The sequence below is a fragment of the Balaenoptera borealis genome, assembly GCF_965194805.1.
Source record: "Balaenoptera borealis genome assembly, chromosome: 3".
NCBI lineage: Eukaryota > Metazoa > Chordata > Mammalia > Artiodactyla > Balaenopteridae > Balaenoptera > Balaenoptera borealis.
This window is the reverse complement of record NC_138866.1, coordinates 30959426-30986683: the sequence shown is the minus strand read 5'-3', so window position 1 is coordinate 30986683 and position 27258 is coordinate 30959426. Positions and strand designations below refer to the sequence as shown.

At 45.7% G+C, this 27258-nt stretch overlaps 1 protein-coding gene across 3 annotated transcripts in view; it reads right to left on the bottom strand.

Annotated features, from left to right (window-relative positions):
* Window positions 1-27258, bottom strand: part of MAP3K9 (mitogen-activated protein kinase kinase kinase 9) — an 81139-nt gene that overhangs the window by 33606 nt on the left and 20275 nt on the right. For all 3 annotated transcript variants that reach the window (XM_082384320.1, XM_082384322.1, XM_082384321.1), the window contains exon 3: window positions 679-859. In XM_082384320.1, the coding sequence (XP_082240446.1) occupies window positions 679-859 (181 nt within the window). The remainder of the gene's footprint in view (window positions 1-678; window positions 860-27258) is intronic.

The window sequence follows — 27258 nt, the reverse complement described above, 5'->3', positions numbered from 1 at the left end:
GTAGATGCTCATCCTCCCATCAGCGGGAAAAAGATTTTTAGATTCATGATCTTGTGACCTCTTGGGCTGACATTCACTAAGGGGAACAGTTGGTCTAATCTTTGACTCTGCAGTTCTGGGTGCATGCTTGAGACTTATCTTTTCCCATTTCTATATCAATGCTCAACAGGCAAGACAGAGCCTTGACTAAAAGTTTAACTGGATAACTGGAAAGGATAATTTCCAGCCCACTCAGAAAAAAGAGACAGCACAAACAATACTCATCAGCTGAAGGGCTTATAGTGAGAACAAGTCCAACAGTAACAGCCACAGTTGCTGAGGAAGCCAGGGTGACTGTGGGGAAGGTCTCCAGGAGTGTCTGGGTACCCTCACCACCCTAGAGGTCAGTACACACTGCCCCTAGAATCTCCTGGTCCTTCCTAGGGAGCAATCACCAACACAAAGGGGTCTACATAGAGGTGGTACTTGCCCCATAGCACTGGGGGGATTTCTGGCAGATGAAGGTGTTAGAAACTGTCCTTTGGCAACGTGGGATTTAGTGTAGAGTGCTCTGAAGGGGTCACCTAGACCTACTTGGGGCGCCTGGGATTCTACGCAACCTCAATTCTCCAAGTCCTGAAGCATCTGTGCAGCCAAAATAGATCTGGGGAGCGCTGACCCTGCACCTCTGGACCTTACCTCCACACGTCGCTGCCTTTGGAAAACATGGAGGCACGAATGACTTCAGGTGCCATCCAGGCATACGTCCCTGCTGCGCTCATCTTGGTGGTTCGGTGCCATTCCCGAGCCAGGCCAAAATCGGTGATCTTCAGAACCTTTTTGCTCAGGTCTCCATTCTCCACCTTCTGGAGGATCAGTACTGGGCAAGGAAAGGAATACAGAAGAAACCAGAGTCTGCGTTAATCACAGGGAAACCACACAATACAGAGCCCTCCTGCCATCCTCTTGTCCTCTCCTGCAGGCTCCATCATGTGGCTACCATGGGTGGGTGGTGGGAGCCACCATCCTTAAACACCTAGGATGCATCCATTTCGGTGCCAAGTATTTTACAGGCATTATCTTCAACCCTCACAACAACCTTATGAGGTACGTACTATTGCCATCGCTGCTCTACATACAGATGAGGAAACTGAGATGCAGCACCACTAAATAAATTTTCCAAGGCCACTCAACTAATAAGCCAGGACTGAAACCCTGGCAGCCTGGCTCGAGAGCCTTCCCTGTTGCCATGACACCATACGGCCCACTCACACCCTACGAAAGAAGAGCCGTGGGGTCACAGCCTGCCCTTCTGAGGAGCGGCTACCCGGCCTTCCTGACTTCCAGGCCACCGCTGGGCTTTAAGCACTCTCACAGCACCAGGAGTGGAGGTGCCTGCTGGGCTTTTAAGGTTTCCGACAGTGTCTCAACAGTTTCCATGAACCTCTCCACGTTACTTTATTTAAAGTCTTAAGAAAGCATGTCTCAGTTTCAGGTGTACAACATTGTTAATCAACTATACTCCAATATAAAATAAAAATTAAAGAAAAAAAAAGCATGTCTTTTGGGCAGAGATACTCCCTTAATCCAGGAACTCACCAGCACCCACTGGGGAGTGGCTGACAGGTTGGAGGTCAGAGGGCACACACTCTGATGCTCACCCACATGACGGCTCCAGCGAGAAGCATGCCCTTGTGGGAGCCAATCTCCCCCAAAAGAGCAAAAACGCTCACTGACTAAAGTGCTGTAAGCAAAGGCCAGGAACTCTGCCTGAGTCGGCAGCTAGTGAGCTCCTGGGATATGAGGAAGCCGAGCCTCCATTTCCACAGGTGGGATGGTTCCCAGGACCCTGGGTCAGCACCACCTCTGTGGGCCAGACGCTGAGCCACCGGGAGTTCAGAGCTCTGTACACGGGATTTCAGGGAAGGAAGGAAAATTCTCTCTGCCGTTCAAGTCTAAATGGGGAGAGTGGGGTAAGGGGGGCGGGTTTCAGGGCAAGAGCCGCAGGGCGTCCCTCAAGTCACACGACGGTACTTTTCTCTTCCTAACCCCCCCAAACCCCGCCCCGGCACACGTCCACTGAAGTGTTACATAATGAAAGGACGTGGGCCAAAGATCTCTACGTCCTACAGTGCTTCCCAGAAAATCAGCAGTAAAGAGGGATTACAAGCAGCTATAGGGCTGGAAGCATAAAAGAAGTCAGTGCCAGCCACTCCCTAGATCTAATGGACTAAGTCTCCTTCCTCCACACCCTCTCCCCTCCTCCCCTGACACAGCCCACCCACTCCAAGCTTCCAGCATCCTGATGGGTCCAAGCCTCTAAGAGCTTGGGCAGATTAAAACAAACAAACAAAAAACAACTTCCTACATCTCATCTAATCACAAAAATCTTTCCAGATTCTTCTGTGCCTCTCTCCCCTTCTCTGCGGGTAGACAGATAACAGACTGACATGCACTCAGACTGCTGGGGAAGTGGCACCACAGAAACCCACCATGCCCTCTGCAGTGGCGGCAACCAGCTGCTGAGCATTTCCCGGGGTCACCCTTAAACCGAGGATTCAGAGAGAGCCCTTCCCCTTACAGATCTAATGGGGTTCAGTCCTGTCACCCGAGGCCTCTAGGTGGCTGGGACAGGGTGAGGTAGGAGGAGGGTAACAGTTTCACGATGCTGTATGGGTCCAGCTGAGCTTTCTCAGAGCCTCTGCGGGAAAGGGAAGGCAGAGAGGTTTAGATTCTGCGACAGGAAACTGGTTTTTAGAAATGGGATGGCATACTGAAGATGATTTTTAAAATACATCAGTCTGTCAGATGGCTTAAGAGGGATGGCCGAAAGATGAAGACAAGAACCAGCCCAGGGGCAGTTTGTCTAAACTGGAATGCATTTAGACAGTGCACGTCCAGCCCAGTTCCACCTAATCTCCATGACTCCCTGATGCCTTACATCCAGCTGACCTCAAACATTTATCACAACAGGATAAATGTCCCTGAAGGCATCTGAGTTAGAAAGCCCTGGCCTAGGGGTCCTGCCCCCAGCAAAGGAGAGCGGCTATAATCCTGGCAGCTAGTAATTCTGGCAGATGGTTACAGCCAATGATTCTCAAGAACAGTGTCCTGAAATACTGATATCTACCAAGTATGCATTACTATTAACAATTAAAGCAACAAAGTTTGTGAAAGCTTTACTTTTTTTTTTTTTTTTGGAGATTTTAAAAATTGAGATGAAATTCACATAACATGAAATTAACCATTTTAAAGTGAACAATCCAGTAGCATTTAGTACATTCACAACGTTGTACAACCATCCTCTCTACCTAGTGCCAAAACATTTTCATCACCCCCAAAAAGGAAATTCCATACCCATTAAGCATTATTCCCCATTCTCCCCTCTTCCCAGCCTCTGGCAACCACCAACCTGCTTTCTATCTCTATCGATTTACCTATTCTGCATATTTCATATAAATGGAATCATACAATATGTGACACATCTGGTTATTTCACTTAGCATCATGTTTCCAAGGTTCATCCACATTGTTGCTCATATCAGCACTTTACTCCTTTTTCTGACTACATAATATTCAATCATATGTATATACCACTATTTGTTTCTCCTTCTGTCCATTGACAGACATTTGGGTTGTTTCCATCTGTTGATTACTGTGAATCTGCTATGAACATGTGTACATGTATACTTGTTTGAGTACCTGTTTTCAATTCTTTAGGAGTGGAATTACTAGGTTATATGGTAATTCTATGTTGAACTTTTTGAGGAATCACCAAACTATTTTCCACAGCAGCTGAACCATTTTACATTCCCATTAGCAATGTATGAAGGTTCCAATTTCTCCACATCCTCACCATACTTGTCATTTTCCTTTTTCTTTTTCTTCTTATTATAGCCATTCTAGTGGATGTGAAGTGGTATCTCACTGTGGTTTTGATTTGCATTTCCCTAATGACTAACGGCGTTGAGCATCTTTTCATGTGCTTTTTGGCCATTTGTATGTCTTCTTTGAAGAAATGTCTGTTGTTTTGTTGTTGAGTTATGAGTTCTTTATGAGTTCTTTATATACGCTGGATACTAGACCCTTATCAAATATGTGATTTGCAAATATTTTTCCCTCTCTGTAGGCTGTCTTTTTACTTACTTGATAATGTCCTTTGATGTACAAAAGTTTTTAATTTAGATGAAGTCCACTTTATCTATTTTTCCTTTTGTTGCTCATACGGTACTTTTGATGTAATACCAAAGAGCTGTCAAATTCAAGTTCATGAAGATTTGCCCCTATGTTTTCTTCTAAGAGTGTTACGGTTTCAGCTCTCATATTTAGGTTGTTGATCCGTTCTTCGTTAATTTTTGTATATCATATGAGATAGGGCTCCAACGCCATCCTTTTGCATGTGGCTATCCACTTTTCCCAGTACTGTTTGTGAAAGGGGAAAGCTTTACTTTTTAAAACAGAGTGGAGCATAGTTCTTTCCAGACATGTTTTCCTAGGTAGGAGAGAAAGGTTATATTCACAGCAGCTTACTTATCTGTACCACTGCTGTGAGCCCATTCTAAGCTTCTACCGCTGACAAACAGCTGCAGTGGTAACAAACTATTGTGCTTTACTTCTTGGAAAACTTAAGGGTGTTTTATCAAAATCTGGTGAAGTCCATGAAAGTGTATTGTGTAAACCTCCCCTTTCATGGGGGGGCAGTGGAACAAATGCTGAAAACTAACAAATCCAAGTCAAGAGGGACCCAGCCAGGATAAGACAAAGAGGGAGAAAAAGATGCATTTGAACTAAAATCTTAGTGATTAACCAGATATAGGGGCTTGATGGAGAAGGGAGACATCTCCTGCCTTTCAGACATGAATGACAAGTAGAATGGTAGTGCCCTTGACTGAGAAGTTGAAAGACAAAGTCCATTTGAGGAAACCAAGTTCAGTCTGGGACATAATGGATTTAGGGTGACAGTAACAAGAGTCAGTGCAGAACAGAAAAAAGAAAAAAAAAAAAAAGAGCAGACAATTTAAATCCCAGGCCTGACATTTTCTCTGTAACCCTGGGTAAGTTTCATAGACTGTCCATCTCTATTCCTGCTTCTATAAAATGGGGATAAAGATTAAAGGCAATACAGTAATAAAGCACCTAGCAGAATGCCTGACACATAATTAGGAACTCAGGACATTACAGCCATCATTACTACTCTTACGATTAAGTGTCTCATACATAAGTGGAAACCATGGGACTCCAAGTTCAAGGTATTGAGAACCTTGGTAGGAAGCCTGGCAGGCCCTGACACATAATAATCATGTAATAAATTTTTACTGTATAAATAAATGGAATGGTTGATTAAATAATAATGATAGCTACCCATTATTGCTCATTTACTATGTACAGGCATACCTCGTTTTATGGTGTTTCACAGATATTGCATTTTTTACAAATTGAAGGTTTGTGAGAACCTTGCACTGAGCAAGTCTATTGGTGCCATTTTTCCAACAGCATTTGCTCACTTCCTGTCTCTGTGTCACATGTGGTAATTCTCACAATATTTCAAACTTTTTCATTATTATTACGTTTGTTATGGTGATCCGTGATCTTTGATCTTACTCTTGTAATTGTTTTGGGGAACCACAAACCATGCCCACATAAGATGGCAAACTTAGTCAGTAAATGCTGTGTGTGTTCTAACTGCTCCACCAACTGGCGGTTCCCCCATCTCTCTTCCTCTCCTCGGGCCTCCTTATTCCCTGAGACACAACAATATTGAAATTAGGCCATGTAATAACCCTACTATGGTTTCTAAGTGTTCAGGTGAAACTCTCTCACTTTAAATCAAAAACTAGAAATGATTAAGCTTAGCAAGCAAGGCATGTCAAAAGCCAAAAAAGGCCAATAGCTAGGCCTCTTGTATCAGTGAGTCAAGTTCTGAATATAAAGGGAAAGCTCTTGAAGGAAATTAAAAGTGCTGCTCCAGTGAACACACAAATGATAAGAAAGCAGAACAGCCTTAGTGCCAATATGGAGAAAGTTTTAGTGCTCTGGATAGAATATCAAACCAGCCACAACATTCCCTGAAGCCAAAGCCTAAACCAGAGCAAGACCCTGACTCTCTTCAAATCTATGAAGGCTGAGAGAGGTTAGGAAGCTGCAGAAGAAAAGTCTGGAGCTAGCAGAGGTTGGTTCAAGAGGTTTAAGGAAAGAAGCCATCTCCATCACATAAAAGTGCAAGGTGAAGCAGCAAGCGCTGCTGTAGAAGCTGCAGCAAGTTATCCAGAGATCTAGCTAAGATCACTAATGAAGGTGGCTCCACTAAACAACAGATTTTCAATGTAGATGAGACAGCATTCTATGGGAAGAAGATGCTACCTAGGACTTTCATAGCTAGAGAGGAGAAGTCAATACCTGACTTCAAAGCTTCAAAGGACAGGCTGATTCTCTTATTAGGGGCTCATGCAGCTGGTGACTTTAAGCTGAAGCCAATGCTCATTTACCATTCCAAAAATCCTAGGGCCCTTAAGAATTATGCTAAATTTACTCTGCCTGTGTTCTCTAACTGGAACAACAAAGCCTGGATGACAGCACATCTGTTTACAACATGGTTTACTGATTACTTTAAGCTCACTGTTGAGACCTACTGCTCAGAAAAAGACTCCTTTCAAAATATTACTGCTCACTGACAATACATGTGGCCACCCAAGAGCTCTGATGGAGATGTACAATGAGGTTCTTGTTGTTTTCATGCCTGCTAACACAACATCCATTCTGCACCCCGTGGATCAAGGTGCAACTTGGCCTTTCAAGTCTTAAAACTATTTAAGAAATACATATCTGGGGCTTCCCTGGTGGCGCAGTGGTTGAGAATCTGCCTGCCAATGCAGGGGACACGGGTTCGAGCCCTGGTCTGGGAGGATCCCACATGCCGCGGAGCAACTGGGCCCGTGAGCCACAGTTGCTGAGCCTGCGCATCTGGAGCCTGTGCTCCGCAACAAGAGAGGCCGCGACAGTGAGAGGCCCGCACACCGCGATGAAGAGTGGCCCCCGCTCGCTGCAGCTGGGGAAAGCCCTTGCACAGAAACGAAGACCCAACACAGCCAAAAATAAATAAATAAATAAATAAATTTATTAAAAAAAAAAAAGAAATACATTTCTTAAGGCTATAGCTGCCATAGTGATTTCTCTGATGGATCTGAGCAAAGTCAACTAAAAACCTTCTGGAAAGGATTCAACATTCTAGATGCCATTAAGAACATTCATGATGTTCAAAATATCAACGTTAACAGGAATTTGGAAGAAGTTGGTTCCAACCCTCATGGATGACTTTGAGGGGTTCAAGACTCGAATGGAAGAAGTAACTGCAGATGTGATGGAAACAGCAACTAGAATTAGAAGTGGAGCCTGAAGATGGGACTGAATTGCTGCAATCTCATGATAAAACTTTAACAAATGAGGAGTTGCTTCTTAATGGATGAGCAAAGAAAGTGATTTCTCAAGACGGAATCTACTCCTGGTGAAGATCATTGAAATGACAAAGGTAGAATATTACATAAAACTTAGTTGATAAAGCAGCTGCAGGGTTTGAGAGGACTGACTCCAATATCAAAAGAAGTTCTACTGTGGGTAAAAGGCTATCAAAAAGCACTGTATGCTATAGAGAAATCATTTGTCTATAGATGAGAAATAAGAGTCAATCAGTGCAGTAGACTTCACTGTCTTATTTTAAGAAATGGCCACCCTGATCAGCCAGCAGCCCTCAACACTGAGGCAAGACCCTCCACCAGCAAAAAAATATGACTCACTGAAGGCTCAGATGCTGGTTAACATTTTTTTAGCAATAAAGTATTGTTAATTAAGGTATGTACAGTTTTTTGTGGACATAATAGACTACACTCAGTAGACTACAGCATAGTGTAAACATAACTTTTATATGCACTGGGAAACCAAAAAATTCATGTGACTTGCTTTATTGCAATACTCACTTCATTATGGTGGTCTAGAAGCGAGCCTGCATTATGTCCAAGGAATATGCCTGTAGTGGCTTGATGCTCTTTTCATGATGTATGTAAAGAGCTTGACAACCATCACCTTAGTTAATCCTTAAACCAACCCTATGAAGTAGGCATAATTATTTCCCCTATTTTACTCATGCTGAAACAGACACAGAAAGGTTAAGTCAGTCGCCCACAGTTAGTGAGGGTTGGAGATGGATTCCAAAGCCAGATCTCTCTTCACATGCTGTGCCATCCAGAGGACAGAAAGGAATCCTGAGTCTTTAAGGCTTGGCTCAATTTCCACCTGGTCCCTAACACTGTCATTAATCAACTAGTCTTCACTGCTCTCCTTGTTCGTGAAGTACTCCTTCAGCACCCCAAACCAGTACCATACAATTTAACACTATCTGCTTCTTTTAATTATTCCCATCTGCTGCATGTGCGTGTCTCATCGTTTCCTCTAGAATGTGATGGAATACGACTCCTAGAGGGCAGAAACCCCATTCTCTTTCTTCTGGAACTCATACCATCCCCCTCCAGGAACCAAGCAGAGGACCAGGCTCTCTGAAAGAAATGATCCTTCACCGGTTACTCATTTCACTGAAGTAGTCACTGCGCATCTTCTCAGACTATCCACTTCCTCATTCTATTGTTGCCGGGACTGGGTGGAGGGGAACATCCCTCCAACGTTATCCAACCCTGAGGCACTAAGGGGAGCTGGGTGGGTACCAGGCAAGACAAGGAGACTGGAGAAAGAGGGATACCTCGGCCAGGGTTACTAGTGACTACACATCCTGCTGGTGTCAGGCGGGGTCGGGGGGACACAAGGAGAGATAAGCTAGAGATTTTTGTCCTTAAGGGCCCCCTACATGCTGTATGGAAAGATACCCGACAAAACTGAGTATCACGTTAAGATAACACGTGCTTCAATCAAGGGCCCACTTTTTTACTAGAACCAGTAAGATAATCACAGTTTTCCAAACCTCAGTAACACAAGGACACTATTTCCAGATCAGGCCACCACCTATATACCATTTACTTAGTATTTTTCTTTAAATTGACTTTTAAAAAATTATGAAAAGAAGAAATTTTATATCATTATTCTAAGTGGAAAAAACAAATATCCTCCTAATGTCAGGTAACCTGTACAAATAAATAAAACCAGAACCAAAATAAATGTTATTAAGTTTCAGTAGATCCTGCTACTACTCAAAGTTCTGAGCCTAAGGCCAGCTGCCTCTGTTAGAAAGAAAAGATTACAAGGGTTAGAGAGGAATAAAGGCAAACCAGCACCAAAACGAATCTTGATCCTCCATAAATATAGAGAGGGTGAATGACTCTCTATGGAATTCGATGTTATCTAACACAGACCACCTACAAGAACCTCAAGGCCACCCCCTGCTAGGACAACAGAGGGAGAAATGAGTCAGGCAGGGGCGGCCACAAAGGGCTTTGTGAGTCTGACCTAATATCATTTAGCTGGAGGCCAGGCTCTCAAAACTTGGCATAACTGAGGAGACTCCCATATGTCCTAATGGTAAATTTAGCTTTGGTTGATGATTTATCATTTTGAGATTTCTTATTAATTATTCATCTCCATTAGCACAAAGGGCTCTGATTTGCTAAATGCTCACCTTGGCACCAAGGTTCCCACATCCCCAGGCCTTCATTTGGCCCAAATGATTCAACATCATCTCTCCCTGATTAAGCAATAGGTCTAACTCTGTTTTGAGGGCTGTGTCTTGCTTGGTTTAGTCTTTTTTTTTTTTTAAGTTTACTGTCAAAGGTATATACACATAAAAGAGTGTATAAAAAACACACGATTTAAAGAAAATAAGATGAAAACCCATATGACTCCATCCAGTCCCTTAGAAGCTCCACATGTTCCTCTCCCTCACATCCCTCCCCTCTCCCCAGACGTCTCACAATCTTGACTTCTGTTTATTTATCCCTTTACCTCACTTTGTCATATTACCACCTATGTATACATCCATAAACTAAGATATTGCTTAGTTTTGTAAAAGTGAGTGACAAGCACAGATGTAGCTGTGTATACTAGTTTCCTAGGGCTGCCTAACAAATTAACACAAATGTGGTGGCTTAGAACAACCGAAATCTACTGTCTCTCAGATCTGAAGGCAAGAATTCTAGTCTAAAATCAAGGTGTCGGCCATGGCCATGCTACCTCCAAAGGCTGCAGGGAGAATCCTCCCTTGCCTCTTCCAGCTCCTGTTGGCTGCCAGCAATTCTTGGTGTTCCCCAGCTTAGGGCAGCATAACTCCAATCTCTTCACTGGCCATCTGCCCTCTGTGTCTGTCTCTGTTCTTCACATGGCATTTCCATCACTATGTGTCTGTATCCAAATTTCCCTCTTCTCATAAAGACATCAGGCATTGGACGAGGTCCAGTCCTTATCCAGTAGGACCTTATCTTCACTTGATTACAAAGATCCTATTTCCAAATAAGGTCACATTCACAGGTTAGAACTTCATCATGTCTTTTTCAGGGGGACACAATGCTACCCACAATACAGTAATAATACTGCCTTTGCTAGATGAAGGCTCTCAAGGAAATAAGCTAAGCACAGCGTCTGGCCATGGTCCCAGAGAGCTGACTAGAGCCCTTTCTGGGAAAGTCAGTAAGCAAGATCATATATGAGTGCTAGAAAAACTGCACAGATGACCACAGTGGGGACATTTGGCAGCAGGGAACTGTGGAGAGAGATGCAGATACTGGACATCCATCAGAAATTTGGTTGGGGAGTGGGCTCCCTGTATTTTCTGTTTCTAAATTCACTCGGGTTCTTGGGGTTGGGCAAAGAAAACACTTCTGTCTATCCAGTCAACAGGACAAAGAGCTTCATCAGCACATGAGCAAGACAGCCAAATACAGAGAAGAATCCTGACCAGCCTCCCCAGGTAGTCATTCCTCAGGTTAAATTGATGGAACACCGGCAATAGGTGAGTCGGTGATGAGAGTCCTGAGTCACACTACCGGATCTAAACTGCCCCCCTCTATGTCCGATGCACAGCTGCTCTCCTGGGGTCTCCTTTCACAGTCCTCGGGGGTTTCCCTTCATCTATCTCCTACGTCCTGTACCCCACTTTCTCTTTCTGCTGCTTTCTTCTCTTACTTTGGTGATATGCATTCTCCAACAGCTCTTTAGAAAGAACGCATGGAAGGTACATTTTTTTTGTTAGAAAATGTCTACATTCCACCCCCATACTTGGCATAAAAACGATTGGAGATTTTCCTTCATCATTTTGAAGGCATCATGCATCAATTTCTTGCTTCCAACATTGCAGTTAAGGAGCCCCGAGCCATTTTGCTTTCTGATGCTCTGTATGTGACATGTCTTTTTCTTTTGGGAAATTTTTAGTCTCTTCTTAATCCCCAGTGTTCTGAAATATCAAAGGAATAGGAATGTGCCTTGGGTGGGGACTTTGTGAGTACTTTCAAATCTGAACATTCATGCTCTTCAGTTACAGGGAATTTTCTTGAAGTATCTTACTGTTACTTTCCTCCCCTATATTTCTCTGTTTTCTCTCTCTCTAGAACCTCTATTATTTAGGTATTAGTCTTTCTTTACTGGTCCTCCAGTTTTCTTATCTTTTCTCCTCTATTTTTCATCTTTTTTTTTTTTTGATATTCTTTCTGAGATGTCATCACTTTGTCTTCTAACCCTTCTATTGGGTTTCTTCTCATTTCCCCTATCATGATTGTAATCTCTAATGGACCTCTTTTTTGTTCTCTGAATTTTTTTTTCAGTTGAGTGGCAAGAACACATGTAGCTGTGTAATGCCTGTTTTTGTAATACGGGCACATCCTTTCTTTTACCTGAGCATATTACTAATGGCTCTTTTTTTTATTTCTTTGTTTCTCCCAGTGCAGTGTGTCTCAGCTGCTTTTTCTATTTGTGCTTTGGTCTCTAATGCACTTTTGCTCAGAGTGCATTACTGTACTCCTTGACTGTCTGCTCATGATCAAGAACCAAATTGGGCTTATGCTTTAAAAAGGAAGTCCTTATGTTTCAAAGGTACATACTGAAATATTTACCCAAAAAATATAATGTTGCAGATGTCCTTCAAAATAATCAAGGGTGGAAATGAGTGGGGTGACCGAAGAGACAAGATTACCCATGAGTTGGTCATTATGGAAACTGCCTGAGTACACGGGGGTTCATTATGCTGTTTCTCCTTCCTTGTGTGTGTGTTTTCCATAAAAATAAGTTTGAGCAGGGGATGGGGGCAAGGAGTGAGGGATCAAAAGCTAACTAGAACCTCTAAGCACATAGGAGGCATCTGTCAACTTCGAGCTTCCCTGTAGGGAGAGCCAGGGAAGCCTAGACAAGAACACCTGTGGTCATTCTGTTGAGCTGGTCAAACACACTTCCAACTGCAGGAAAATAAAGGTCTGGCTGCCAGTGTGCTGGGAATCAAGTGGGGGGGAGGGCCGAGGTGGTTGCAGGCTTCAGTATGTAAACAGTTGTCTCATCACTCCATTTTTAAAATAAAGTCCCCATACCCATACCCTGTGCCTGTGTCCCCCAGTCCAGAAACCGTTTTCCTCTTCCAAAAGGAAAGGCAGTCAGGTGGCTGCACGGCGTGGAGGAGGAATGCATTTCACATCATTGTTACCTGACCCTTTTTTAGCACCCCCTTCACTCCAGTTCTGGAGGTACCTGGTGCTGCCACTTCCTAGACTTTTAGGGATTCTGTGATATAAATTCATTCTTTGCTTTCCTCACTGTCAGGTTAAAATTCTCTTTCTCAAACGTCCTAAGTTAGTTACGGCTCATCTACCTGTTTTCCAGCTTCTAAAACTTCGCTGCTGTTGTCTGCTCTGCTGTTGGCCTTGTGAGTTCCTGTAGTTCTAGCTGGGTTTTAAGAGAGACCACAAGCAGAGGTAGTATTTGTATGTGTTCAGCCTGCCATCCCAGCCCAGATCCTGCCTTTGGTTTCGTTTGTTTGCTGGGGTAGGGAGAAGGAAACTGATGTAGTCTGTACCCAAAGGTATCCTGCAGGGGCTTCCAGCTTCCCTTGGCTTGGTTCTTCTATCTCTCCCAGTTGGAGAAATCTGTCCTCTCGCTTGCTCCTGTCAAAGCTCAGAGTTCAGCCACCAGATGTACGTCACAGCATCCTCTCCCACCTTAACCAGAACAATCTCTGAGCTTCAACAAGGCAGAAAGGAAAAAGAAACAGATGAAGACCCAGAACGCCTGGGTTCTGGCTTCAGCACTGTGCGATCTTCACCAGGCCCCTGTGCCCCCATGTCTGACATTCTCAGAGTCTATAATTCCCTGAAAGCTGTGGTGGTCTCTCCTGGGGTCAGCCAAGCTCCACCACCCACCTGAGCTGAAGGACAGCTACACTCAAGGGTGAAGAGGAGTTAGGCCAAATGATTCTACCCCAGAGAAAAGCTCCACTCACCAGACACAGCCAGGCCTTAGGGTGCCTGAGTCAGCACTGGAGACGCTTGCTTCCTGCAGCCCATTGCCTGCAGTGGAGGTGAGAAGACGACCTTGGGCTCCAGCCCCACCCAGCAGCCCAGGGTACCAACAGGCCAGCAGTAAGCACACAGCAGACCCTCTGTGGTGCTGAATAAGCCAGAGCCACATAGAAGAGCCTCACTCATGGGCCACTAGCATCCAGTGAGAGCACGGCTAACATCCAAGCCCCAGCCTCTCCTGTGCCCTGGCCCTCAGCCCACTGTCCCTCCAGGCAAGACCAAGAGAGGCCAGACAGACTTGCTTGCCCAGGCAAATGATTCACTGCCTAGACTTCTTGACTCTGCACCTCAGCAGAGGTGTGGTGCTGCCATGCCGGCAGCCGCCGAGGACCCAGCCGCGTTCAGCACCGTCAGCAGAGCGGCGCTGAGCCAGCACAGAAAACCGTGCTTCCCGACAAACATCTGGGCACAGGCAGCCACAAATCCCTGTCGGAAGAACTACGGAAAGGTGGAGAGAACCAGGTGGCTGGGGATTTAGGTTCCACTCCCTCTTGGTAAAGAAGAGGAAACCAAAGTTAATGGATGTGTGCGACGCACTCCCGGCAAAGCCAGAGAACCCTCGGTACAATGAGTGACCTTGTCCTATGACCCAGAGCCAGGGCAAAGCTGAACTGTAATGACCTCCCTTTCTGGGCCTGTAACCTGAAGAGGCATAATAGGTGCTCAATAAATACTTGTCCTGAATGAATGAATACAAACCATCCGCAAAGGTTTCTAATTAAGTCAGTTAAGGAGTGGCCCCCAAATACCCGTTTGAGGGCTGACTACACTGGCTTCACCAAAGAAGCTACGGCAATGATTCCTAATCTTTTAAAATATGTCCGTTCAGCTTACAAAATGTTATTATGATGGTAGATGTACTTTTAGTGTGTGTTGATTAAGAAAAAAACAATAACCAGAGCTCATGTTTAGGGGGGCCTTCATGTGTGCTGCAGCTGAGCTAAGTTATTTAAATGCATAATCTTTTTTTCTTTTAATAAATTTATTTATTTATTGGCTGTGTTGGGTCTTCGTTGCTGTGCGCAGGTTTTCTCTAGTTGCGGCGAGCGGGGGCTACTCTTCGTTGCGGTGCGCGGGCTTCTCAATGAGGTGGCTTCTCTTTGTTGCGGAGCACGGGCTCCAGGTGTACGGGCTTCAGTAGTTGTGGCACGTGGGTTCAGTAGTTGTGGGGCACAGGCCTAGTTGCTCCGCGGCATGTGGGATCTTCCCGGACCAGGACTTGAACCCGTGTCCCCTGTACTGGCAGGCGGATTCTTAACCACTGCGCCACCAGGGAAGTCCTACGTGCATAATCTTATTTAATTCTCTCAACAATTCGGGAAGCCACTTCAGATGTGGAGAGTGAAATTCAGAGAGGCTGGTCCACAGGTGCAAGAGGCAGGGTCAGGACACAACCCAGGTCTGGATGAAATCACAATGAGGGCCCAGGACCACCATGCTGTATTAAACACCCTGATGAAAAGTGCTTTTAAATGAATTTGTATTTTATCAACACAACAGCACCTATACACCTTTGAAAAACAGAAATAGGAATACTTACACTTTCTACAATGCATTTAGATTCAAAGGCCCCTAGCAGTAGCCCCCTCCCCAGGGGTCTGCAGCCCACCACTGGGAACTGCTGACCACAGTGCTGCCACTGGAAGACCGTTCTGCAAAAAACAGCCGGTAACTGTCCCTGAGGAAAGGATCCACCTGTCTCCCATCATCTCGCATCCAAGCAGGTGTCCCAAAGCCTCTGCCTCCAGAGGAGTGGATGGGAGAGCATCTCCAAGGAAGGGTTAAAAGAGAAGGACAGAGTCAGCAGCATTTGTGAGAAAGAGAAAACAAAGTGAAAACACAGCAGAAACGAACTGCTACTTTAGCAATCCTGGCAACGTATCATGAAAGGACTAACAAGGGATTAATGATAGGAAAAGAGCCTAAAATCTGCGACCTAGACTGCTAGTCGCCCTGCAGTGGTTACTCTCCCCTCCTCCCATAGTAATAGAACCCTCCATTTCAAGATGGGCACCTGGCCACGGATACCATTAACATTTCCCAGGCTCCTTGTTCCAAGGTACAGCCAAGTGACTGAAAAGTATCATGTGGCTGCTTTCTGTAACCTGTCTTGAAAGACATCAGCTCAGGGCCTTTGGCCCTTCTTTTCACCCCTTCCTACACTGTGCTGCCCAGAACATGAATGTGACAGCTGGAGCTACCATCTTGGACCAGGAGGAGAAGATCATGCCCAAAAGTTGGCAGAGCTATGGATGGGAAGGAGTGTAGGGCTCGTGGAACAGAGATGTCATGCCAACCATGGACTGTCTCCCATCCAACTTTTACATACAACAGAAAAACTTCTTATTTCAGCCACCGTTACTTTGGGTGTCTGTTTCTCATAGCTAACCTAATCTAACTAATACAAAGTTCAATTCCACTACTACAAAATCTCTTTATAGCAAAACAGAAGTAGACATATTATAATTGAAAATCTAAACCAAAAGCAATATTCCAGGCAATAAAATCTCCATAAGATATAGCCAAAGATTTGGACGGCCTCTCCAAGCTGCTATAAAATGATTCAACTTGAAACGTGTTTCAGCTGCGTATTTTTTTTTTAAGTAGAATGTCATGTTCTATAATAAGTGTTTACTTAAATCCTTCCCCCCCAGAAGCCCACATGTATAGAGGGCCCATATGCATTGTGCTAAGTACAGAGTGTTCAAATATAAATTAAACCAGTACCGCCCCTCAAAAAGATCACTAGCCAAGAGGGAGATTCAGGGAGTAAGAAAAGCTAGAGCAGGAGGTCTTTATTTTTTATTATGAGCCTTGTGATATAATTTGGCTTGTTAAACTAGATAATGTACATGCGTTACTTTAAAAATACGTGTAAAAGAGATGTAGTAGGCAATTTAATAATACATGTGACTATATTATAATAAAGTATTAGTATACCAAAATACGTAATTTGATCATACTACTTTTTGTTAAGAATATGCTATCTATCACATAGAAAAACACCTGAAGGATATATACCTAAATGCTATCAGTAGTTATCTCTGGGTACTGGGATTCGGGGTGACAAGTTTTTTTTTTTTTAATGTTCATCTATATTGTTGAGATCGTCTAAAATAAACATGTATTTTTTTGGTTACAATTTTTTAAAATTATGTCATTTAATAATAACAATAGCTACCATTTCTTGCATGCCTGCTCTGTCCCAGGTATAATACGAGGAACTTCACATATGTCACCTCATCCAGTCTTCATCGCAACTCTGCAAGGGGGGTAACATCCTCATTTTATAAATGGGAAAGCTGGGCTCAAAGGTTAAGTAACCTTTCCACATCCAGGCAGAGAGAGAGGCAGGAGGTGACTCTTGCCCGTGCTCCTTCCCCTATACCTTGCTGCCCCCTCTCCTCGGGGGTCCCAGGGTTTAACAGTTTCAGCTCTACAATACCTTGCATCTCCACAATGCTGGTCTCTCCTCTGCCACGGTGTATGAACCACATCTGCATTTGATGTGTCCTGGGGTGGGCTCAGATCATAAATTAATTGGGCAGGCTGCTCACCTAATCCTATGTCCTGTATGGACAGAGCCACTGCTAAGAGTGGTTTTCTCTGTCAAGTTTACGGCTAATTCTCACTGGGAGGGACAAGGAGGGATAACGGTGTTCCGAGCTGAAGAAAACTGGCAGAGAAGCCCCGGAAGCTAGGAGTCAAACCTAATTCTACCTCTGAGTCCACTGTCCTTTCCACTAGAACCCTGAGGGTCTCTAAAACCAAACCATTTGAGTATTGCTCTAGATCCTTCTAAGGAAGGGAACCAGCCCCTTTACATTTAAATGGGAGTGCTTTAGAAGTGAAGACTGTAAATACTTGAGGAGCTAGAAGACACTCAAACTAGGACAGCTTTGGCAAGGTGCAGTGGCAAAAGCTTGCTGGGGGGCAGCCTCTCACCAGCCTTAATTCAAGGCAGAGTCGTGCTAAAAGCACTACGGCTGAGACAGTACATTAGCTTGAGGGTTGGGCGGAAGGTGTTGACGGCAGGCAGGACAAGTAACCCTCCTGCACCACCATTCTAGAAGTTGTGAGTTTTGCTTTGGGTCATACAGGCTGACCCTGCAAACTCAATACCACTGATCATCTTTAAGTCACAGCCCTCTAGATGGCATAGCTAGGCAAACCATCAGTAAGGTCAGTGGGAGAGCTGGGGAGAGAAAACTTAAATGTTCAAAAGTGTGAGGATAAGAACTCATAAAGCAGAGGAATCCTAGGATCCTGAAGTTCTGCTACCAACTGGGCCTTCATCCTCGAGACAGGTGTGTATCTGGTGCTAAGCAGTAGCAGGTGGGCCCAACACAGTTGTTCAGTGGAGCCCAAAACAAAATGTTCTCATTCCAGAATCTCCACTTCGATTTACAGAATCCTCTCCCATCAGCCCTTCAGCCACTAGGCTGTAAGGACTATGAAACACCCAAGACTGACCCATCTCTAACTTTCCACCCACTTCTAGGGTCCCTGGTGCTTGGCCCAGTGCGTATCTAACTATCCCTTTCACAGGGCAATCTTCAGTTCCTGCCCCTACCCATACCAAGCCACCATCTGCATCTCTTTTTCCTTTTCTAAAACGTGTGCCCCACCCAGTGATGCATCTCCAGAACAGCAGAAAGGCCCTCCACAGAGTGGTAAGAAAGGCTGAGTCTCATATATCAGAAAGGCAAAGAATAAGCATCAACTCTGAAACTCTGGACCTGGGCTCCCCTGCCCACCAACAGGGAAACATTACTCATTGCTCATTCAGCCCAGAAAGGACCATTCTTCATATTCAAAAATGGGGGAAAAAGTTATTTCAGAGAGGAAGATTCTCCTTGCTCCATCATAGTCCAGGGGTCAGAAAGTCTTCCCTGTAAGTCCAGCCTGGAGCTATTAAAAGTGGCCAAGGTACACTGGATGGAATTCTGAAGCACAAGGAGCAGCCCCTCACCAGAGGGTCACACACCCCAGCAAGTCAACTCTTGAGACGCTGGGCTTTGTCCATAGACCTCAGGGCCCCACCCTGACTAACTGGAGCATCCACCTCCTTTCTGGGAAGGAGGCACCACCACCAAGGGTGGAAAGGGATGTGAGGTTAACTAAAGCCTCTAAAATACAACCAACATCCACGATCACAACTAAAAGTGGGAGAGTATCCAGGTTGTTACTCCAAGGGATCAAGACTCATCCCTACTAACATTCCTGCGTGAGAATCCACTGACTTTGGCCAGCAGAAGATACCAACTGCTTTAGTTACTGGAAAAAGTCAGCAGACACCCAGATAGGCAAAAGGGAGAGGAACAGAGAGGGATGAAGAGATGATCTTATAAAGGAAAATAGGATGGCACTTCCCTCATTCTCACCTCTCTACGCCCATTCATTCTGGCCACAAGGCTACACCTGGAACCACTACCATCATCATCGCTAGTATTCATGGAGCACTTCCTACATGCCGGACACTGTGCTAAGCATTTGACATGCACTATCTCATTTAAAAACCTCAGGAGGTGGGTAGTGTTTTCATCTCTATTTACAGATGAAGAAGCAAGCTGTGGCTGAATCAAGTGAGGATCTGCCTCCAAGTCACACGGCCAGGAAGTGGTGAAGCTGAGATGACCGGCTTCAGCTGCCGTGCGCTTACCGATGATCTGATTCTGCCCCATCTTATTTGAGCACCTACTGTTGAGGACTCTGGAAATAACAAAGGAAGGATCTCCTCTGAAGATGGTCACAAAATACACATGTGCTCTTGGAGCTGTAAAGAAGGGTCAGGGCTTAGACCAAGGGAGAGCATCAGAAGGCCACTCTCGGTAGGCGGAATAATGTGATTCCAATCCAAAGAGGGAAAAAACCTTGACGCCTTGGAGAAATAGGAAAGAGTCCCTTGTAGCTGGAGCAGAACCTTCATGAGGGGGAAAAGGAAAAGATGGAGCCGGAGCACTGGGCTGGGGCAGGAGTGAAAGACGCAGGCCACACGGAGGAGCTGGGATCTACCCTGGAGTCACAGGCAGTTTTTAAGCAGGGAAGTGGTGTGATCAGATTTGTGTTTTAGCAAAACAAGGTTGCAGTGAGACAAACGGAACTGAAAAAGCAAGAGGCTGGCAGCAAGGACACAATAAGTAACGTATTACAACTGTCCAGGGCACGTGGTGAAGAATGAACTAGATACTACTGGGGATGGGGATGATGGGAGAAGAGACGGAGTCATTAATTACACGTACGGGGAGAAGGAGCGGCTGGCTAGTCATAGGAAAACCCTCCGGCTTCACACGACACAAGGGAAGGTACGAGCATTCAGTGAGTACAGGGGCTTTTAGGGGCCCTATTCCCCTACGTCTGCACCAACATCCTCCCACCCACCCTTCCCTTCCAACAGGGACCAAAGCTGCCCATCCCCCTCCGGCCTCTCCACAACCACGGAGGAACATGGCTCCTTTGCGTCCAGTTGTAGCCACCAACTCACACATCACTAACTGCCGCGGTCTGGACCACGTGCAGCTCCACGGTCCTGGCATGCTGAGACCAGACATTATTTGCCAGAGCAGCTCCGTCCTGCACTCATCTGGCACAATGGGCCAGCCCCAGATGCCAGGGCCCCGCGCTTCACAGTGTCGGCCAAAGGTGTGCAGCTGAGAGCTTGGGGAATGGCCCGGGCTAAGAATCAGGCCAGAGGGGATGGATTTGATAGATGAGCTTCCCAGGGCCGGCTAGGGTGTTACTCTGGAGAGCCAGTCCTCAGACAGCCAGCTGGGCCTTAAGCACAGTTCCGAGAGGCTGGATAGTTACCACGACTGCGATACGGGGGCCTTGGGTCACATCCCAGGAGTGTCCAGGCTTCCGGGCCACGCCCGACTCTGGCTGGCTGTGTTGTGACTATGTGCCATGGGGAAATAAGGGAAAATCATGGGCACATGTGCGGACCAGCGCTTGAGAAACAGCTCAGAGCACCAGCCTTCTTCAGAATGTGCCCACATCTGTGCTTGGCACGCGATTCAACAGCAAGAGAGGTGGATTTCTGCTGCCCTTTTGAGCTGAAGGATAGAAGGGGACCTGGTAGGGAACTACTCTATTTAGAGATTGACAATGGCTGGTCTCAAGCAGGCACAGCAATTCATCAGGCTGTTTCAAGCTATTTTTCAGTGACCCCTTGACCAGCCCCAGCTTTCCACAGGAACTTCCTTTTCATCTCTTCTTTGGATGCTCTACCCCGCTTCCCACCTCGCTCATGCTGCTGAGGAAAAGTTTTCTTACAGCCAAGCTTCCTGTGATTAAAACAGAAAAGCCAGTGCCACCTCGCTGGCCAGAGCCCCCAGCGTGTGTTTGCCGGACACCTTGCTATCGGCAGCATCCTAAAATATGACTATTTCAAAAGACGTCCACTTGGGCACCTATAGCCATTGCCATCTTGTGCAAATTAAGCCCAGATAACACAGCTGGGACTCCAGCCCTGAGCTCGTCCAGACACAGATGGCACCAGCAGGAGACGGAAAGCCAAAGGCAGGGCCCCCCTGCAGCCACTTTCCTTATTAAAAAAACATCTCCAACACCCGCCTGCCCTGAATATTCCCACCATCCTGGCTCAAAGTGACTGAGGACAGATGCCAGATCTCTGTCAGGCCTCGGACGCACCCAGCTACAAACTAGATAAAAATAATCACAAAAGAGTCAGCACCTCAGACCGTTGATGATTTTGTCAACAAAGAGTCATTCTTCTTTCTTGGCATGTGGATGTGGGGGGGTTCTACATCACCGGCTCCCCAGAACCTTGTATCCCCAGCTCTGCCACCAGAGTTCCCGGGCAGGCACAGGAGGTTGACTTTCAAAATGGCACAACAACATCTCCCATCTTATATGCTTCCTCCAGTGGGACCCTGACACCCCTCCCACTGAAAGGTGGGTCTCCTTGGCCTCTGGGTGAATCTGGGTGGGCCTGAGACTCACTTTAACTGCCAGGATGCAGAGGAAGTGACACTGTGGGACTTCCAAGCCAGGCCAGAAAAGATGATACAGCTTGTTCACCAGACCACCTGTGCTTGAAGCCTTGAGCCACCACATCAGTAGTCCGAGAGCCCTGAGACAGCCACGCTCAGGGAGGAGCGACACACGGGCAACCCCACCAGCCATCCTAGCCTTCAAGTCCTCCCAGCCCAGGCACCAGACATGTATACAAACAAGCCTTTCAGAGGATTCCTGTCTCCATCTGTGGCCTCACCCAGAGCCTTCACATCTTCCCAGCTGAGGCTCCAGACGCGGAGAAGCAGGAACAAGCCATTCCTACTGAGCCTTTTCCAGATTCCTGATGCCAAATCCCCACGAGCATGATGAAATGGCTCTTGTTTGGGGTGGTTTGTTCTGAGGCAATAGGAATGGAAACAGTTGGTGACATACTTGTGAGTCTATTCTCATATCTGCTGCCACCAAAGAAGCAGCTGCTCTTGGAAATAGAATTTTAAGAGAAGGAAAAGCTCCCTTTTGTTGAGCATGTACTTTGTGCCAAGGGCTTACGTGCATTAAGTTCACTTAATGCTCATTACAGTGCTATGAGTTAAAGCTAGGATTATCCCCATTTGACAGAAGAAGAAATGGGCTCAGAGGATGAGGACCTTGCCCAAAGCCTGACCTGCCTGACTCAGAGGCCCTAACACTGTACCACAGTCTGCTCTCCAGCCACGTAGAGACAGGAGCTGTATCTACAGGGAAGGCTCAACTGCTTGGGAGACTGGCTTTCCTGTTCAGTAACCCAGGTCTGGGAATTCCCTAAAGAACCCAGGTGACAGGGACACAGTGTCGACAAACACTTCCCTGGAAAGTCATTGCTGGGGCCCACCACCCTATTACCAGTTCCCCCTGAATCCCACTCCTTCTTCTCCTAACTCCTCCATCAAGGCCTTCCAGAGAATTCTGACCTCTGCAGACACCATCTCATATTCCCTTGGCACACTATTCCACACTGCTTCATACTGTTCTGGTTGTTTGGGTGTGTTTACACAGTACGGCTCCTGAGGATGGAAAGAACACGGTGGAAGAGACATCTACGTAGGCCTATGATAAAGTGACCTGTCATATTGCCTACGGCATCTTTATAATAGTAGACACATCCATTTCTCACAAGGATCCATTGGGTTGGGAATCATCACCCAGGCACAATGCAAACACTCCAGGCTCTGTGACCTGCACCTCACCCAGGGCATCAAAGGGGAGAAAGGATTTGAGGGCGGAGGAGGAAGCAGCACGCCCACCGCAGACACCCATCACCATCACCCTGCAAGCAAGGAATCCCCAACCACAAAGGCTCAACACAGTGGAACTTGCCACTTTGAACCACAAGTCCTTAATCGTCCTGGAAAGCTAAGAAACACAGATTAAAGTTTCCTGTGAGTCATCCCTCAACCTCTATGCCTAAGAGTAGGGAGTGACCAACCTCCAGGCCTCCGCAGGTCAGACTAGCTTTGTTCTGACTCACCGTCTTCCTCTCTATGCTATGGATGTCCTTCCTAGTACCTTCCTTCCACCTCCGTGCCCACTGGGCTGGGTGAGACAAGGTATGTGCCTGCACCTTTCCAGCCTACCTCCAAAGAGTACTCTACAAATCCCACTCCCTGTGGGATGGAGTTGAGGATCTTACTGCGGCTGGGAAAACTCAAGACCACACAGATTCTCAAGGTGGTACAGCTCAAGTTTCCAGGGGAAAGCCGGTCTGTTCCTTCCATCCCTGCTACCTGGGAAGGTGCGCGTATTGCGCACAGCCAGAAACTGCTGGGAATAAGCTCAAGTGCCTTATTTGCTGTACTTAAGGGACGTCCTTCCTTTTTCCTGAGCGGGGACATTCTTACTCTTCCCGGAAGGTCATTATGGTTGACTTTCCCATCTCAGCCGCTCCTCCTATATACTACATATCAAATCGAGCACCAGAAAGCTTATGAGGGGCCTAAAATTGACCAGATTCATGATCCATCCAACCTAGAGCCATGCATATAAAGCCAGACTCACGTGTTCGAATCACAGGGCAGAGATGTGTTCATTGCAGGGAGGATCCTAAAGTAAATCTAACTTAGGTGGACGTGACTTATTTTGTCAGGCACCGGAGGGCTCACAGCAACACTTCTTAAATCCTTCTTTTTTCTCCCACTCACTGCCCTTGCACAAAGAAGCTCACAAATTTCCTGCTTAGAATTCCTTTCTAAAAAGTGTTTCCGTTGGGCTGAATGTGTAGGATTCTAGTTCTTGTCCCCTCTCCTTTCCTCCCATCACAAAAGCTCAAAAGTAGTAGTAGCAACGGAGTCAAAATTCTCTTTGTGAGGCAGGCAGGAAAAGGGAACAGCTGGGAAGCTTTGCTCATAAGAGTTTGGGTGCTGTTCCCCCAGCAATCAATCCAAATCAGAGAACTAAGGAATGAATGGTGAAAAGTCAGATTTCTTTTTCATAGTGTTAATCTAAAAATAAAAGTGGGCACCACAAAACATGCCTAGCGGTCTGTCCTCCTTGGGGCATGGAATTGCCACACTGGTCCAACATGGTCCATCTGGTTACAAACTCAGCTGCAAAAGCAATGCCCCAGGAAGGCCTGCTCACCTCCCAGATGACACGGAGCTAAGAGTCATGGCATCTGAAAAACCACAAAGGGCTCTGCCATTAACAAATGTGTCCAAACCCTTTCTGAATGTTTACATTACTCTTCTGGTTCGAAATTTTAAATTCCATAAACCAGCATCTGTGAATTTATCTGAAATCTATACATACGTCCCTTGTTTAACCAAAAACAAAACCACAACACAAACACAGGCAAAAGCAAGAGTCAATGAAGCAGAAACTTCTGTTATGGCCCAACTTTTGCACAGCTGTACTTAAGCATAATTTTGGTTCAGGGCCAACACTAACCAGAAGCAAAGCTGAGGCAGGCTACAGAATGACAGCTGAGGCTCATGCTGTGCTTCTGGAGGGGGAAAGGAGAAATGAGAAACTAGCTCTCAGCTCCTGTGCATTTTAGGACCTCAGGTCTAGAGGTGTGAGAGGCCCCTGAGCTGGAACAGTGAAGGATCTCCTCCCTGCAATTCTAGATGCGGGGATGAGCTGCCCGACAAATGCCCAGGATTCAAGTTCAGGCACCACCATTCTCTCGCTCTATTCTTGCGCAAGGCAGTAAACCTCTCTGAACCCCATTTTCCTCTACTGTAAAATGGGGGTTATCACCATCTCTGCCTGGAGTACCTTAGATACTGTTCCAAACAAAATTCTATAGCACCAAATACAAAATGTGATTATTCTTCATCCCATCTCTAAGAATACTGGGGAGCGCCATCTATTGCTTCACCATGAATAATAAGCTAAGGGGAAAAAAATCAGATAATGCCACATTACACTAATAATCTTAAATCAACTGAGAGAAGTTTTATGGGAAAAATTTAAGTTGATTTTCCATTACCATCCATGGGACTTGATGGTGCATCCTTCCTTGTCACTAGCTGCTATGCACATGGGACAGACAAATAATTTAATCCAAATAATTAGAAAGGGTAGGTCTCCTATGGGGGGGGCAGCGGGGAGAGAAGAACCTCCAGTGGCAGGGAGATTGTTACTGATCCACCCCTGGGACTCCCATCCTTAAGCTCAGGTAGCCAGGAGTTCACTGCTTAAGATATAAAAATGTTTTTCAATCTGATTAAAAAATGGGCAGAGGACCTGAATAGAAATTTTTCCTAAGAAGATATACAGATGGCCAACAGGCACATGAAAAGATGTTCAACATCACTAATATCAGGGAATTGCAAATTAACACCACAATGAGATATGACCTCACACTTGTTAGAATGGCTATTATCAAAAAGACAAGAAACAAATGTTGGTGAGGATGTGGAGAAAAGGGAACCCTTGGGCACTGTTGGTGGGAATGTAAATCAGTGTAGCCACTATGGAAAACAGTATGGAGGCTCCTCAAAAAATTTAAAAATAGAACTACCATATGATCCAGCCATCCCAATTCTGGGTATATATCCAAAGGAGATGAAATCACTATCTAGAAGAGATATCTCCACTCCCATGTTCATTATAGCGTTATTCAAAATAGGCAAGATACATAAAAAACTAAATGTCCATCTACGGATGAATGCACAAAGAAGATGAGGTATGTATGTATACACACACACAAACACACACACACACACACACACATACACACACACAATGGAATATTATTCAGCCATAAAAAAAAGGAAGGAAACCCTGCCATGTGTGACACCATGGATAAACCTTGAGGGCATTACACTAAATGAAATAAATCAGAGAAAGACAAATACTGTACGATCTCACTTACATGTGGAATCTTAAAAAGCCAAAGTCATAGAAACAGAGGGTAGAAAGGTGGTTGCCAGGGGCTGAGACATGGAAGAAATGAAGAGAAGGGTACAAACTTCCAGTTATAAGATGAATAAGTTCTGGGCATGTAATGTACAGCATGGTGACTCTAGTTAACAGCACTGTATTATATAGTTGAAAGTTGCTAGGAGAATAAATCTTAAACGCTCTCACCATACAAAAACATGGTAGTTATGAGAGGTGATGGACGTGTTAACTACCCCTATTGTGGTGATCGTTTCGCAGTATATATGTGTGACATCACATTGTGCACCTTAAAACGTACACAATGTTATATGTCAATTATATCTCAGTAAAGCTGAGGAAAAAAAAGCAGCAGCAAAATGTTTCTACTGGTTTTTTATTTTCCTGAAAATTCAACTACCTAGAAGAGCAGTGAATACTGTTATCCTTCTACATGACACAGTGAAGAAAATGACCAAGTTCATGTTGGCAAGCAGGAAAGACACAGACTTCACCCCTCAGCTTTGACCTCTGGGCCCTGTAAGTCAGTCATGCCTCACCTGATTCCTCAGATGGTGTCTAGAGCCTCGTGCCACCACTGTCTACCATACTGTGGGCTGGCTGGAAAGAGTAGCAGAGTAGCCGGCCATTGTCAGGGTCTGGGGATGGCTGAGAGAAAGAACACAGTCACAAGACTCAGCAGCCCCGAGAGCATGGCTTTAGGCAAGCCACTCAATTTCTCCAGGTCACAACCGAAGGCTCCTTTAAGCTCTAACCTTACCAATAAACACAAGAGAAAATCAGAATCACTGGAAACTGAAGACTATCACTGTTTTCCCCAGCCATGCCGCTTTCCCCTTCCTCTGGGATTCTGAAGGTTAACAGAATGCAGAAACAAAAAAATATAGGAAGTGTCCAGACAGCAATGTGCACTATGACTGAAATGGCAGGAGAAGATGAGGTCTATTGAGCAAATGAGCAAATCATATATAACCATTAAAAAAGCCAGATTCGCACAGCGGAATCTGGGATAACTTCTTGTCTTTTTTCAATCATCCTTCTTCCTGTTACACTGCCTTATCAGACGAATCAGGTTGCAAAAGTCTCAAGGATTTGCAGGGAGAGGTCTGAGCTACAAGACCCATCACTGCCAGGGCCCTGCAGCCCCACTGGTGTGGCGACAGGCCTCACCCCTGCCTCACCCACAGCCGTGCTCCCAGGGATGGGTAGACAGATGCAGCCTTCAGAGGTGGGTGATTCCAGAGGCAAACAGTAGGCTTCTGACTTTCCCAACAACTCCAAGGAACCCCTTCCTTAGGGTCCCAAGCTCCTGAAAAGTTTATGAAATGAATATATAAAAGCCAGGGCTGGACAAGAGCAAAGGCAGCTCACTCAGTAAAGCAGTTTGAGTCCATCCAGAAAGGAACTAGGGACAGAAAAGGCAAGATTTCATA